The sequence below is a fragment of the Urocampus carinirostris genome, chromosome 12 (assembly GCF_059441175.1).
Source record: "Urocampus carinirostris isolate Australia breed hairy pipefish chromosome 12, RoL_Ucar_1.0, whole genome shotgun sequence".
NCBI lineage: Eukaryota > Metazoa > Chordata > Actinopteri > Syngnathiformes > Syngnathidae > Urocampus > Urocampus carinirostris.
Window position 1 is genome coordinate 19,309,431 of NC_142360.1, and position 15,776 is coordinate 19,325,206.

At 39.2% G+C, this 15,776-nt stretch overlaps 1 protein-coding gene across 4 annotated transcripts in view; it reads right to left on the reverse strand.

The window, feature by feature from the left end:
• The window catches only part of LOC148355190 (low-density lipoprotein receptor-related protein 8-like), a 245,425-nt gene that overhangs the window by 49,504 nt on the left and 180,145 nt on the right, over positions 1–15,776 (reverse strand). For all 4 annotated transcript variants that reach the window (XR_015852190.1, XM_088349134.1, XM_088349131.1 and 1 more), the window contains exons 10-11: positions 14,545–14,716; positions 760–984 (exon numbers count right to left, since the gene is read on the reverse strand). Coding sequence is in view for 3 of the 4 variants with exons in the window: in XM_088349134.1 (XP_088205260.1) it covers positions 760–984; positions 14,545–14,716 (397 nt within the window). In the remaining variant the exon portion in view is untranslated. The remainder of the gene's footprint in view (positions 1–759; positions 985–14,544; positions 14,717–15,776) is intronic.

Here is a 15,776-nt window from a genome sequence, read left to right on the forward strand (position 1 = left end):
TGGGCTATAGTTTGCCCACGCCTGGTCAAAGATGTAGTTCTTTTAAAATACCGTAAATTCCGGACTACAAAGCACACCTGAGTAAAGCAGCATGCTCATATTTAGGAACTAAACGTAATTTTTAATACAGTGGAGAATAGTGCCAGATTGCAACACAGACGTGTCTTTTAATATTGTCGTCATTGGTGGTTGTCGCGGAAATTAAACAGATTGCATTCTATTGTTGTCGTTCTTCAGGGATTAAAGGAAACTCCAGTGACCTGACAATGACTTTGATGATATGAAAGGAGAAGTGCAACGTTTTGATAAATAACTTCCACTGCTGTTCAATTTGGACGTATAAATTGAGAACCTAATTCGTGGGTGAAAAAGTTGAAACACTGTGAGTACTAAGTACATTTTAAAAGATGTACTGTCAAACCTCCTGTTTTGCTCCTGTTATATATTAGATGAAGAATGTTGACAAAAACAAGGACTCATTTTTCTTGTAGGGCATCATAAATGTTTCCAGGCGTCACCGCGGTTTCTTGTATAAAAACTGCATACCTTGTGGAAAAGAGCTTATCACCGTTTTTAGCGATGCCACCATGAAAAAAAAAAGAATAAGCGGCAAAATGCGGCAAAAAATGAGCAGTTTGTAGTCTGGGATTTACGGTAATTGATACTGTGTCTTACATTGGGAAATATTCACCTTTCTTTGTCACTCCTTCCACATCCAATATCCATAACTTAATAGGCACTCCACCTGCACCTCCTTACCCTTGGTGTGGGTCGAGCGCAATAGCTCTGGGCTCGCTGAGCTCCGTGAAGATGAGCATTTTCCTTTTGCTGCCGTCCCCAGTGGCTACCGAGATGCTCTTGTTACCAGAGTCGGTCCAGTAGATGTTCTTGTGGACCCAGTCAACGGCCAGGCCCTCGGGGGAATGGAGTGCCTCGATGAGTGTAAGTTGCTGCGAAGTGTCATTGGCTTTGTTGATGTAAGCGCTGGTGAAAGACAAATGTACGTATTTAGTGTGTTGTCATTTAGTCAGTGTTGGGACTAACACTGACAAAGGAACGCTTTCCTGAAATGCAATTACCGTATTTTCCGCACTATAAGGCGCATTTAAAAGCCTTTATTTTCTTCAAAAGCTGACTTATTTATGGATCAACATTAAGTCGCAAATTTTTCAACTAACTTGCAGCCGCCGACTAGATTTCCCCCCGAACGCCAAGTAGTACGCGGTGTATGCTGGGATTTATTTACCGGCGTTTCATTGGCTAACCAATGTGTCAATCATCATTTGAATCGATCACTATTGGCTAAAGTTATTCGGATGTCAAGGGGCGGATCCTTTTTATCATTTACAGGCTGGCATTGGCTTAAACGGCAAAACAAAGCCTGCAATTGGCCGAAAAAGATGTGTCAATCATCAGTTGAATCGATCACTATTGGCTAAAGTTATTCGGAGGTCAAGGGGCGGATCCTTTTTATCATTTACAGGCTGGCATTGGCTTAAACGGCAAAACAAAGCCTGCAATTGGCCGAAAAAGATGAATGTGTATAGCACGTGGCTGACGGCATAGAGAAAGCATTTTTTTCTATTCTGTATTTGTAAATATTTTATTCTCCTGGATTTACTTTCCTCACGGATGTAAGAGGACATTGGCTGCACATTATTATGAACACAACGACTTCGGTGAGCTACTCCGGGTTTTATATTGTCCCTGTATCCTGTTTCAGACTGAACTCGATGTTTCTGTGATAAGCGGTGCAGATAATGGATGGAATGGAGTGTTTATTTTTAAATTAAACTCAATTCCAAGTGTTTATTGTCATATGCACAGTAAAGTCGCGAGCGAAAAAGAAAATAGAAACAAAGGAATGGTTGGCATTTCTTGAATCCCAAGACTTTAACCTTCCGAATGATGGAACGATGCATTTGAGTGACATAGTACGGACACCGCATCCGCACGTGTTCTCGACACGTATTTGCAAGCTTTGGGAATGTTAGGGGGTAATAAGTTTGACTGAACTATCTGACTGTTTTGTCGACGTTCCCATTGTAGCGCCTTATAATCTGGTGCGTCTTGTGTATGTCAAAAATAGGACCAAAAACTATTTTTTCGGGGTTCGCCCTATAACCCGGTGCGCCTTATAGTGCGGAAAATACGGTACTATTCTCGGTAAAGAGTACAGTAACATGTTCTTAATAACATTCTCTAACTCTACTGTTGTTACCATATTGCTGCACTACTCATTTAATGCAGAACATGAATCACCAGAGTTGGCACTAACTCGTGCGGAACAGAATATGAATTTGGCTGCTTGGATTGGTCGTGATCAGGGACTGCAGTGCTCAATTTGGTCCACATGAAAACAGACCAAACAAAAGCAGAACTTTATCGATTTTGTTGTCATTTTTTGGGAGCAACCTGACACAAAACCTAGCTAAAGACGCTCGCAGAGGCCCAAAGTACAATTGTGTACATTTTTCAAATTGGTCCAGCCGTTTTGGAGCATATTGGGGTTTATGAAGTAGTTTAGATAATTTGTTGTGTGTCACCAATAGCGAATGGTAGGAAGCACGTGGGAAAGGTCACGTGGCTTATACAGCAGCAACAAAATAAACATGAAAAACGGAAGCACAGAGTTTACAGTAAAAGTGTGCTGAATGTTTTGTTCCTTTCGTTTGTAAACTTATTATTGCACTACTCCATGCCTGAAGAAAAAAGAAACAAAATAACCGTCTTGGATAGTACCCAGAAATTAAGATCTTCGAGTGGTTTGAAGCCCAGAGACAGTATGTATATGGAATGTCTAGGCTAAGTGTTGTGTGCAAGCTTTCAGGATTGCACGAGCCAGGAAATATGGAGGCTTCACTGCTTCCCATGTTTGTGAACATGTTTTCTTGTATTTCTTTTAAAATGTGGCTATTGTAAAGCAGTGTTAGTGGGTCAGCTTCTATTGTGGTATATATGGTATCCAGCGTAAGGATCATTACTGGACAGAGGCCAGCGGCCCGCCACGTATACATTCCGCTAAAGGCAGCGAGGCACGTGCAGTACGGGTGGCTTAGGAGCGGTTGCGGCGGATGCGAATTTGTCCGGCGCAAGGGGAGAAAGGAGCCAGTCAGGGCAAACGTCTGTCACGGGGTCGACTGACTGAGGTCCATAACACAGGGCGACAGCAGCGGCTGTCCGGCGTGATAGGCGAAAGGCAGTAGCCAGGCGCGAACTTCTGTCACGGGGTCTGCTGGCAGACGTCTATAGCACGGCGCAACGGCAGGATCCTGCTTCAACAGCGTCCTGCTTTACCCCCCCCGACTACGGACTTGAAAGCCCCGCCCCAAGCTAAAGGAGCTGATTCACACTAGCGGTTGTTATTACCATCAAGTTTTGCAACACAGATGTTAAAAAAAGATCGTTAAGGTTAGACCTTCAAACCTGACCTTAGCTAAGATTAACCTAAGGTTCCAAGGGCATCCGGACCGTGCTGGCACCGAGGGGCGACTGGCCCCCGACCCGGTGTTGTGCCGGACCTTGTCCTCCTGGCATGAAATGTCCCCCTAGCGCAAACAGAGCTAAAGACTCTTTATATCTTTGTTGTTATCAAAAAGTATCTGAACACTGAACACAGATTATATAGTGAGTTTTTATATAAAGGATTCTTAACAATTATCTTGCTCACAAAAATCATGGCTCGAAATTGCTAAATTAACTTGCAAGCAAATTTGGCAAGGCTTACAGTGCATGCAGGCATAAACAACCCAGGTTTTCTTTATGCTGTATTAAACGTGGTCTTTTGAAGTTAATGCCAGCACGAGATTGATTAAATGAAAGCAAGAGTCCATGTAACTCCAGTTTTTTCGCGAAGTTAGAGGGGCGGCTGGGGGAATGCAGGAGAATAAACTATAGAGGAACAAGTGTGGTTTACTGTAATGATTGCTTGCACAGTTAGATTACCTAGCTACGTGTCTTTTCTCACCTTATTAGGGGCGGCAGTAGTTAGAGCGCTCGTCTTGGGATCAAGAGATCGCAGTTTGAATCCCGGCTCCTCCGTGTTACATGTCGAAGTGTCCTTGGGTAAGACACTGAACCCCTAATGCCCCCAATAAGCAGGTTAGCGCCTTACATGGATGGCTGCACGGCCGCTATTGGTAAATGTAAAGCACATTGTAAAGCGCTTTGGGAAGTCATCATTGACTTGAAAAGCACTATATAAATGCATATCATTCATTTTGTATCTAATTTTGGGGGAATGTAATAGAACAGTAAAGAATGGAGATGCTGCACCTTGTAGAAGTTGAAAATATTGACTTTGGCAAAATGATGCCGCAGCCTTTCTTCTGTACGTTCATCTCCCGTTTTATTCGTTAAGAATTTGACAGTTCCTTTTATTGTAATATGGTAAAGCACACAACAGTTCTTCGATGGGATATTTGGAGGATCACTGCTCAATCGCAATAAAAGCATCTTGGTTATGTGTGCATCGATTTGCAAGAAAGACATTTCACTCCGGAGGGACAATTTTCTAAACCTAGACTGAGGGTGGGACTGAAGCGGTCTTAAGCAAAACCGTTCCGGTTTCCGTTAAGCAACTTTCAGTGATATGACACGGGAAACACTTTGGAGATAGTGTCAAGGGTACGCGAACACACAGTTTTGATCACAAGCTCATTCTCCCTGTCGAACACTCGCTAAGAGAATGAAGGTATCTCCTTTCATGCGCACCTGAAAAATCCAACCGGCTCCTCCTCTGTTATTTTCACTCTGCAGTTCGCGTCTTTTCAATTTATTTTAATCTTGTTTCCCGTCTCCTAGACTTTTGCCTTCTATCCGCTTGCCTTTCTCTATGGACAAGACGTTAGACAAAGCAAATTATTTTCTTCCCCATGTGTCGGCTATCGAACAAGGCAATAAAGGCATTCTTGTTTTAAGGTTGACATTGGCAACACTGACATCCCCTTTCAAAGAACAGTTGGGAACACAGGAAAAACATGATTACATTTAAAGGGAACACTGTAATATTTGACAACCAAACATCGCTGTATTGTGTACTGCAAAATGAGTGCTACAAACAGGGTTTGAGCACCTATGTCATGGCAAAATTCAAGCACTTTTTAGGGCCAATTTCAAAGTCTTCTCAATGGAGGAGCGCCTGGGGGCAAAGCCACTCTGACCAAAGCTTTCCAAACTCTACACGATGCAGCCTGGAATGAAGCCGTTGATAATATTGAGATTGTAAAGGCTGTGTGATTAAGAGTTACTTTACTTGTTTTAGGGAAGCATGTTTAGGTGGAGACTGATGAATTAACATTTGATCAATGTAGTATCTATCTATCTATCTATCTATCTATCTATCTATCTATTGAAAGTGAACATACAAAAGCACGTTAAATTGGATGGCTGAGTGATTAGCTGTTAACATTAGTTCATCAATATGGCTCTAAATTAGGAGTGCCTACACATAATAATTCACCAGCTTTGTGGAAATTTCAATGCACTTTTTGTTTTAATTTAAGTCTTGTTAGTTGTATTGATGTTTTTATTTATATACCTTTATACGAGTTACTGCTAAACCTAATTTTATTTATTATTCTACTGTTAGTTTTCGGTTGAAGTGAAAGATTAGTCATGTTAGTTGTGTTGAAAGACAGCTATTAAAGTTTTATTTGAATTCATATGAAATATTATTTGTTTCTTTTGGCTGTTTTGAAAATTTTAAGATTTTCCAGTAAATTAGTATTGGCATCAAATATCGGTTATCAGCCTACCCCAGATACGGACAAACTGTAGCAGTATCGGCCCTGGAAAACCCATATCGGTATATCCTTATGCTGGTCCCTCTTAACCGCGATAAAGGAGGCATTATTGTATTTCTTTATCATTTATTGAAGGTTTTTTAATATTGTAGAGGCTTAAAAAACAATAGTATGTTATCGTAGATAAGATAGGCTTCTGAAAGTAATACAAACAGCATGACGTTACTAACTACATTCCGATTCCCCCTTTATTTGTTGCCAGTCCCTCATTCTTTTGACTATTTTTTATTTCAAGCATGGGTTATGTCGCACATGCATATGTGCATGTAATTGTGTGAGAAGCCTGGTGAATATAAGGGGAAGCGCTTTTAAGCGTCGCAAATAAACCATATGGTCGGTCTTTAATTTTACTGCCTCAGTAATCATCGTCATTATTCATAGGCACGACAGGGAAACACACACCGATAACTCAAACAGCAAAAGTGCCTTATTTGCATGCAAGGTGTGTGCGTGTGTGTCTGGAGAATAAATAACTTGACCTTGAACTGTCATATTTGACAAAATCTCACATATTTGACTGACAGAGGCACGCGGCCAGGCAGGCAAATGGGTAAAGACTGCCAGGCTCTTGAGATAAATGAACAGTAAGCAGTATAAGAAAACGATTATTTGTGGAGTAATCGTCGCAAACAGCCATAAAATAAACACAACATATATCACGTCTCAGATGTAACAGACAATTACCGTATTTTCCGCACTATAAGGCGCACCGGGTTATAGGGCGCACCCTGAAAAAATAGTTTTTGGTCCTATTTTTGACATACATAAGACGCACCGGATTATAAGGCGCTACAATGGGAACGTGGACAAAACAGTCAGATAGTTCAGTCCAACTTATTACCCCCTTAACATTCCGAAAGCTTGCAAAGATGCAAATACGTGTCGAGAACACGTGCGGATGCGGTGTCCGTAAGATGTCACTCAAATGCATCGTTCCATCATTCGGAAGGTTAAAGTCTTGGGATTCAAGAAATGATAGCCATTCCTTAGTATCTATTTTCTTTTTCGCTCGCAACTTTACTGTGCATATGACAATAAACAATTGGAATTAAGTTTAATTTAAAAATAGACACTCCATTCCATCCATTATCTGTACCGCTTATCACAGAAACATCGAGTTCAGTCTGAAACAAGATACAGGGACAATATAAAACCCGGAATAGCTCACCGAAGTCGTTGTGTTCATAATAATGTGCAGGCAATGTCCTCTTATATCCGTGAGGGTAGTAAATCCAGGAGAATACAATATTTACAAATACAAAATAGAAAAAAATGCTTTCTCTATGCCGTCAGCCACATGCTATACGCATTCATCTTTTTCGTCCAATTGCAGGCTTTGTTTTGCTGTTTAAGCCAATGGCAGCCTGTAAATGATAAAAAGGATCCGCCCCTTGACCTCCGAATAACTTTAGCCAATAGTGATCGATTCAACTGATGATTGACACATCTTTTTCGGCCAATTGCAGGCTTTGTTTGCCGTTTAAGCCAATGGCAGCCTGTAAATGATAAAAAGGATCCGCCTCTTGACCTCCGAATAACTTTAGCCAATAGTGATCGATTCAAATGATGATTGACACATTGGTTAGCCAATGAAACGCCGGTTAATAAATCCCAGCATCCACCGCGTACTACTTGGCGTTCGGGGGAAAATCTAGTCGGCGGCTGCAAGTTAGTTGGAAAACTTTGCAACTTTAAAATTGATCCATAAATAAGGCGCACTGTATTATAAGGCGCATGGTCAGCTTTTGAAAAAAAAAAAAGGCTTTTAGGTGCGCCTTATAGTGCGGAAAATACGGTAAATAATATCAGGTATTGTTTGAATGTTTTAACGTTTTTTTTCTTTTCTTTTCATATATCTATGGCAAAAGAGTTGATAGAAAATGATGAAAAATGCGTGCAAGATAAATTTCAAGTCTGTAGAGGGATGGGGGCCACTATGCTGTACTCGCCCAAGACACACCACGGGAAATGGTGCCCCTACGACGCTAGTGTTTAAGGGATCCAACTAACAAACCAAAGGAATTGTTAGAAAATGTCACTACTAAGTGAGACAGAAATCTTTTGTGATTACCACCGACAACTGTAAGATTATCTTGAGGTTTATAGATTAGTAGACACTCTAAATATGGAGAGGAGACAATTTGAGCTTGTCATGATTACTGATTTGACTGTGCCCGCTCCTTTGGCGCCAACTGCCTCGGACTCTGATTGGTTCCCTGTCCCTATTTAAACCCACTCCTTTCTGTCACCTGTTGTCAGTCCGTCTGTGAAACTTAGTGTACTCTAGGCAAACTTTTCCGACCCTGACTCCCACCTGTTTTTGCTCCCGTCTGTTTCCCGGCTTCGACCTCGTCTCCTCTCCTCTCCTGGCTTTCGACTAGTTTCTGATCCCGACCACGTTTTTTGCTCTCCTGCCCCAGGCTACTGACCCGTTTTTTCCCGTTCCAGACACCGTCATCGCACACGACCTGCTTCCCGCGACCAGCTATCACCGTATCGTGGGTGCAACCCTTTCCATTCTTTCAATAAAACTGAGAGAAACGTAACGCAAGTGGGTCCAGTCTCCGTTCTGGTCCTGACAGAGCTTGCAAGGACAACAGGTGAAGACCCAAGCCTCACAAAATAAATTCCAACCTGTTCTAAAATCCCCCCTCTGAGCCTTTTCTTTTTATTAATTCTCCTGGGTTACAGAAGCAGAATCACCCTAAAGGGCGTAGGTATCAAAGAACAGCAACACGGTTGGCCGATAGTGACAATGGTGTAAACCGTGCCTAATAGTCAAAAAACAAAAAACAGTGAGGTGTAATGGTCAAACAACAAACTGGAATCCTATGCAATTTCCTTTACAGGTGTCCAAAATATATCAAAACAGAAAACATTTATTAATTATCCTGAAGCTGAACTAAATACTGGTATATTTTGTTACTTTTATTTCATACAGGTCTAACATGCAAACAAATGTAGTCCTCAAGATAAGAAATCAAGAGAAAGCACTTAAAAACAAACTGCAAGATGTCTAAAATTTGAACCACATAGGTTCAAAATACCAAAACATTGAATGTTGTTACAAACAGGAGACCCAATTAATCCTAAATTTTCCGACTGTCAACAAACTAAAAAATACCGGAAACAGAAAACAAAACATGCCCCTGAAATGTGAAGCTGTCGCAGGAAAAAAAATGTGCTCAGAAACTATTCTCCCATATAACCCTAATTTAGATCTATTAAGTGAAATATTGAAATTAGGGGTCGGTTTAAATACACATTTTTGGTCGTGTACCACCAGTAAAGAACTTAGGGCAGTGCGTAGGAAGGAGGGCGTGGCTTTCAAAGAAGCAACAAACCAATATTAAGCCAATGGGGGAACGTGAACACGCGGCCACAGGATTTACGATAAAAGTGTGCTGGATTTTACCATGACTGGAGAGAACAGAAAAGCCCCGTCTCATACAGCTGACTTCAAGCTAAACGTAATAAAGGCCACTGAAGTAACCTATGAAAACAATGTCAGACGATAGAAAACCGATACATCACTGGAAATTGCACCCAAAGCCAAACATGCTAACAGTAGATACAAACATGGACAGTACCCATAAATAAAAAAAGGAGATATTTGAGGATAGCCCAGAGACAAAACAGATATGGAGTGTATTAGATTAATGTTTGGTTGCAAGCTCTCAAGATTGCAAACAGGGAAAGTGTTCACACAGTTGGTGTACACAATTTCTTCGATTTCACTTTGAATTATTCGACTATCTTAAAGCAGTTTTATGAAGTTGGCTTTTATGCGAGTCTATATGGTACTTAAAATGTTTTTCACGTATAATTTCTCTGTTTTCATTGTATTTTTTTCAACTTGAATTTCAAGTAAAATGAAAGAAAAAGTTTTAACACTTTTATAGCCGTGACACTTAACCTTGGGAGGGACCACATTCTGGTATTCAGGGTTCATACACCTTTTTCATGACCAAATACAAGCACTTTTTGGCACCTTTTTCCCCCAAATCTTTCCAGTACCTTCAGACGAAGAATTCCAGCGCCAATCAAAATAACTTTTTCTGTTTGTTGACTTTGATAAAATAAAGCAGCTATCTTGCTACTAGCACTATGGTCTTTTGAGCTGTTCTATGATCTGTGATGTTTTAGTGTCAATGGGCTGCTATAAACTGACATTAATTCTGCCATTTGACTTCAACAATGCACGCAGCTTGGCTACAAGAAACTTGTTTACAAATGGAATTGGCTTTTTAGAGGTTTTGGGTTATAATTAAGTTGAATATGTAAGACAAGAAAAGAAAGTACTGTATGCAAAAAAACAAACAAACAAAAAAAAAACTGGTTTGGACTGGTTTTAATGATATTCCTTGCTCCGTAGCAGAGTGATTTAATTTTGGAGACTGCTGATCTTCTGCTCTTTGTTTTTACCTATTTTAAAGTATATTTTTGTGTGTTTTTCAGAGGATCTAAGTTTAAACTGGTTAAAATAGAATTTTGAATATATATATATTTATATTTATATTTATATTATAATATATATATATATATTTTTTTATCATTATTATTTGTTTTAATTTTTTTTTAGCATTGAAGAGTTCCTTTGTTAATTTTTATTTTATTGTTTTGTATTTTCAAGGATTTTCTGTTGTTTGACTTTAGATCTGTTCAGTGTGTAAAAAGCTAAAAAAATGTTTGTCGATATTTGAATAATTTAATGAATATTTCACGTGTTTTTCAGGGATCTTCTGAAAAACATATAAAATTACTAATTACTGTTTGGTGCATAACACTTTATTAATATTGATAATATTTCATTAAAAAAAAAAAAAAAAAACATGTAAGGAGCCATTTTGGAGCGGAGAGAGCCTTATCTTCTCAGTGAGCCGAGCCCAAAGAGCTGGTTTTCTAAATAAAGCTGTCCTCTTGGGTGCAACCAGTAGAAAGCGGTTACGCTATCATGACATGCCACCAAAGCAGTCGTGTCAGCGTCATTCTCACGCACTTTTTTAAAAAAGTGTTCTTCATTTATTGCATAGTTTATCGACTCAGACAGCCAAGACACAATGGCAACAATTTCAAGAATCGTCAAGCACTTCACCCAAAATTCGGGCATTTTCCTGACCTTGAAAGCACAACATTGGCATTCAAATATTTTCAATGATTACAAGCACCCGTACAAACCCTGAGCATTATGTATGCATATGAGCTGCCCCCACAAACAAAAGGTGGCTGACTGTACCTAGTGGTGTATAATTCACCACTAGATACTGTTGCATGGTGTAGTGCAGCTGAAAATGATTGCTACAAAGCCCAAGAAAAATATATACTACAAAAACTCAAAGTGACCAAACAACACTGTTGTGCTTCTTATATTGGTCCAAGTTTTTTTAAGTGCTCGTCACAACAAGATGGTGGACATTTACATCACATACAGGTACGTTAATGTGAGGCTTATGTCATATAAGGTAATTTTTTTTCTTTCTTAACCTATGAGTATTTCTAAAAAGGCATGTTAAAATGATATTATTTAGGTAAATCGTGTTTTTTTAAACAAACAAAATATGTTTTACCACTATGAGGCACTAAAACCATTCGAATCAAATTGGCTGCTGCTTGGGACTTTGAGTGCCACGTGACTAATATAGGAAATGGCAAATTCGTATTTTCTATTCTCTGCTAACTTTGGCATATTTTAATAATTGTAAGGATCATTTCACTCAAATTATCAAAGAAACAGAGTAAAAAGTATATTAAAACAAGAATAGCTATATAAAAAAAGAAAAGAAAAAAATGCCAATTGGTTAGTGTATATCAGAGTAAATACATTATCCTTTTCATGTTGTATCACATGACTCATATCTGTCAAATGAACAGTTTTTTCAAAATTAAACCATTCCATCACAAAACACAGCGACAATTCAAGGCAGATTCAAGTTCCAAAATCAAACGTTCCAAAAATGAATACATCACATTTGTATATAATCCGTGGGTGGACTATACAGCATTACTCTAATATTCATACCCAACCAATTCGTTATTAAGCCTTGTATTAATAACATAACTGTATGATTACTCTACTCCTTTAACAAAAAAACAAAGCTCAACACTTGAGGAAAAAGCGACAATAGAGACATAATTGCAGAAAGCCGAGGACAAAAAAAATGCTTCCAAGACCCCTTTGGAAGCCCCGCAAAACAGGGGGATGCATTGAGTCGTTTCTTACTGCAACTAATGCTGCCTTTTACAGGGAACATCTTTCCCCCTCGTGTTCCTGATTGTTTCAGAGGGAGCAAATTCAAAGTGTTGCAACACCGTTGCTTCACAGTAAAAGTCAAAATACAGACTTAAAAGTTGTGTTACATTACAAATGTGTGGCAATGATCAAGAGCATAACAAAAGATGGTTGTTCAACTGAATGTAGGACAGGGGTGGGCAAACATTTTGAGTCTCGACAGCAAAGGTTATCAAAATTTGGTGAAGGCCCAAGCAGGGGTCAGCAATAAATGATTGGTGAAAAATTAATGCCATTAATTGCGAAAAATTAATGGAATGGTTGCTTAAATTCATAAATCCATTTATTGCAAAATTTAAATAATTAGCAATTATTGCAACCCATTAATTGCGAAAATATTCGGGTTTTTTGTTAGTCGATTGCGTCAACAAACGTGCAACTTTTCACGCCGCGCGAGCATTTCGTATGCGGTCAAGGTCACATACACGCACAATCGGGACAGTGCATGCATACGCGTAAGCTACCGTGCTTCCCCCATTATAAGACCCACCCTGAATATAAGGCCCAGCTTTTTATGAGAAATGAAATTCAACCTTCCTGCAAATAAGAGGCTCATATTACCTATAAAAACCGTAGATATCAACGTTATTTAACAACGGCAATGCTTTTCTAAGAAATTTTTAGCGAAAATGTATTACTTTTGCACATATTTTTATTTCAAAACCTCAATTTTTGACGATGATTTTGAAGTAAGGCCGCCCTTATATTCGGGGAAACACGGTAGCTGTACGTACATAGTGTGGTTGCAAAGCAGCTTTTTATTGGTCGGGACAAAATCGGGCTTGTTGATTGGCTCACGTTTTGCCTCAAGCACGTACGTCGTGGATGCCCATACGCACACGTTGTACACCACTACTACTACGCTGTATTGATTGTAATCTTCGCACGGTTATAAGACCGAAGGAAAAAATGGTTAGATTAGATTAGAGGGACCAGTTTGTTCGACCATATTGACACGGCTAGTATACCATTAAATTACCAATTAATGGCTAGAAATCCAATAAATACCCATTAATTGGCCTTGCCGCAAAAAAATTAATTTTAATTTTTTCGCACTTAAATATTAATTTTTTTTCCAAAAATCAATTACTGATGACCCCTGGGCCCAAGGCAGGCGGAAAAAAAATATTATTTTTTTGCAGGGTCTTAAATGACCTCAACCCTAAATAAGGAGAGAAAAGGATGCAGGCAGGCCTATTTAATTTTCTTAATTTCTGAGTAAATCTACATGCAGACGTCTACATTTAAACGTTATATCCCATCTTAAAGAGACAGTGTGTATTATTTGACAACAACGTATTGTTGTATTTGTCATGATGACTGATTAGTGTCGCCTGTGCCCGCTCATTTGGCGCCAGCCGCTGCGGGCTACCTGATTGGTTCTCTGTCCTTTTTTAAGCCCAGTCCTGTCACTCTCCGGTTGTCAGTCCGTCAGTGAACCTCTGTTTCTACAAGGCAAGCAAATTGACTCGGACTCCCATCGGTCCCTCTTTTTGCACCCATTTGTCCACCTGTTCGTTCCTGATTTCCCCGTTTGTCTCCGGCTACGACCTGTTTTTTGATCCCGACCACATTTTGGTTCTCCTGTCCTGGCTATCAAACTGTTTTTTCCGTCTTCGACACCACGATCTCCTGCTCCGGAAGATTCACTTCCGCATTTGGAACACGTTCCGATTCTGTGAGTGACTTGCTTCCCGCATCCAGCGAGCACTGGCTCGCGGGCGATGCCTCTCCTCTTTATCTTAACTTGTGGGAAACGTTACACGATTGGGTCTACCCTTTGTTCTGGACGTGACACTATTGTGTAGTCGAATCGAAAACGAGTACTACAAAGCAAACTACTGAGACTCAAAGTGACCAAAAACAACCTTTTTTTTTTCATTATTTCGGCCCATTCTTTCACAAGGTTTTATCCTTAGCAGCAAGATGGTGGACAATCATGTCTGCTCCCTCTAGGTGAGCCTCATGTTGTGTAAAAAAATACAAATTTATTTAAAAACAATGCGTATTCATGCTATTATTCATGTACTTTTGCCTAATTTTAAAATCAATATGGTTTCTTACAACACTAGGCTAACAAATACACAATGTCCCTCTAAATGTGTTAATAAATAGCCATTTCATCAACCTGGTTCTGAAACACTCAAAATGAAAGAAAATTAAAATACCATACCATTTTTAAGCACTAGATTTGCCGTTATGCATTGAGAAAAATCAAAATGCAAAGGGTTTAGGTCAAAAGTGTTTCTTGCATGACATTTTATATATTTTTATATAAATAGAATAAATACATGCTAAAAATAGATAGCCAGTACAGTGAAATATCTAATCTGATCGTGATTGCCATTTTTGTACGACTGTGGCAGGCTGTTTGTGGCCCTCGGGTCGTAGTTTGCTTACCCCTGATGTAGACTATACCAGCGTGATGTTTTTTATGAGTGCATAGTGTACCTGTATATTTTGTGGTGATATAAATCACTCCAGAACATCTTGTTGATGGCCACGTCCACATCCAGCGCTACAGCGTTCTTCAGAGTCGGAACCACTTGAGTGTATTCACTTCTCAGCAAATCAATACGGCGGATCTCATGTCGGTTGGTGAACATTAAGTAAGGACTCTTCCCTGAAGAAATGCAGAAAGGATACACATTCATTCATGGTTAAATAATCGCCGCTTTAAATAAAAATATATACATTTGTAATTTAAAAACGAAGGAAACACACATAAACATAAGAAATGATCATGGCCAACACCCAAACAAGTTAAGCACCCCGGCACCCAAGTTGGTCATGTCCCTCCAGATGAAACAGGACACAAGAAAGCCAGGGTGACACAACACACTCTTCTGTTTAGGGCCCTACAGCTTTCACTAGTTTACCCTTGCTGCATCATACAGGTGCCCTGCCGATCCCTTAGAAGGCGTCCAAACATCCCAATATCCTTGCACAAGACCTCTCCACTCATTCCCATCACCAACAAGAGCTCTAACTTCCACTACATTTAGGCCTTCAGTGCACTCATAACACCATCCATTCACGTCATTCGCAGCCTTCCTCTTGGTCTCCTTCCATTTGCTTATATATATATATATATATATATATATATATATATATATATATATATATATATATATATATATATATATATATATATATATATATATATATATATATATATATATATATATATATATATATATATATACTGGACTGTCTCAGAAAATTAGAATATTGTGATAAAGTTCTTTATTTTCTGTAATGCAATTAAAAAAACAAAAATGTCATACATTCTGGATTCATTACACATCAACTGAACTATTTCAAGCCTTTTATTATTTGAATATTGCTGATTTTGGCTTACAGCTGAAAAAAACTCAAAAATCCTATCTCAAAATATTAGAATACTTCCTCAGACCAAGTAAAAAAATAATTTTATTACAGCAAAACTAAATCAAACATTTGAAAATGTCCATTGATGCACTCAGTACTTGGTTGGGAATCCTTTTGCACGGATTACTGCATCAATCCGGCGTGGCATGGAGGCAATCAGCCTGTGGCATTGCTGAGGTGTTATTGATGCCCAGGATGCTTCGATAGCGGCCTTCAGCTCATTTGCATTTGTAGGTCTGGTGTCTTTCATCTTCTTCTTAACTATACCCCACAAATTCTCGATGGGGTTCAGG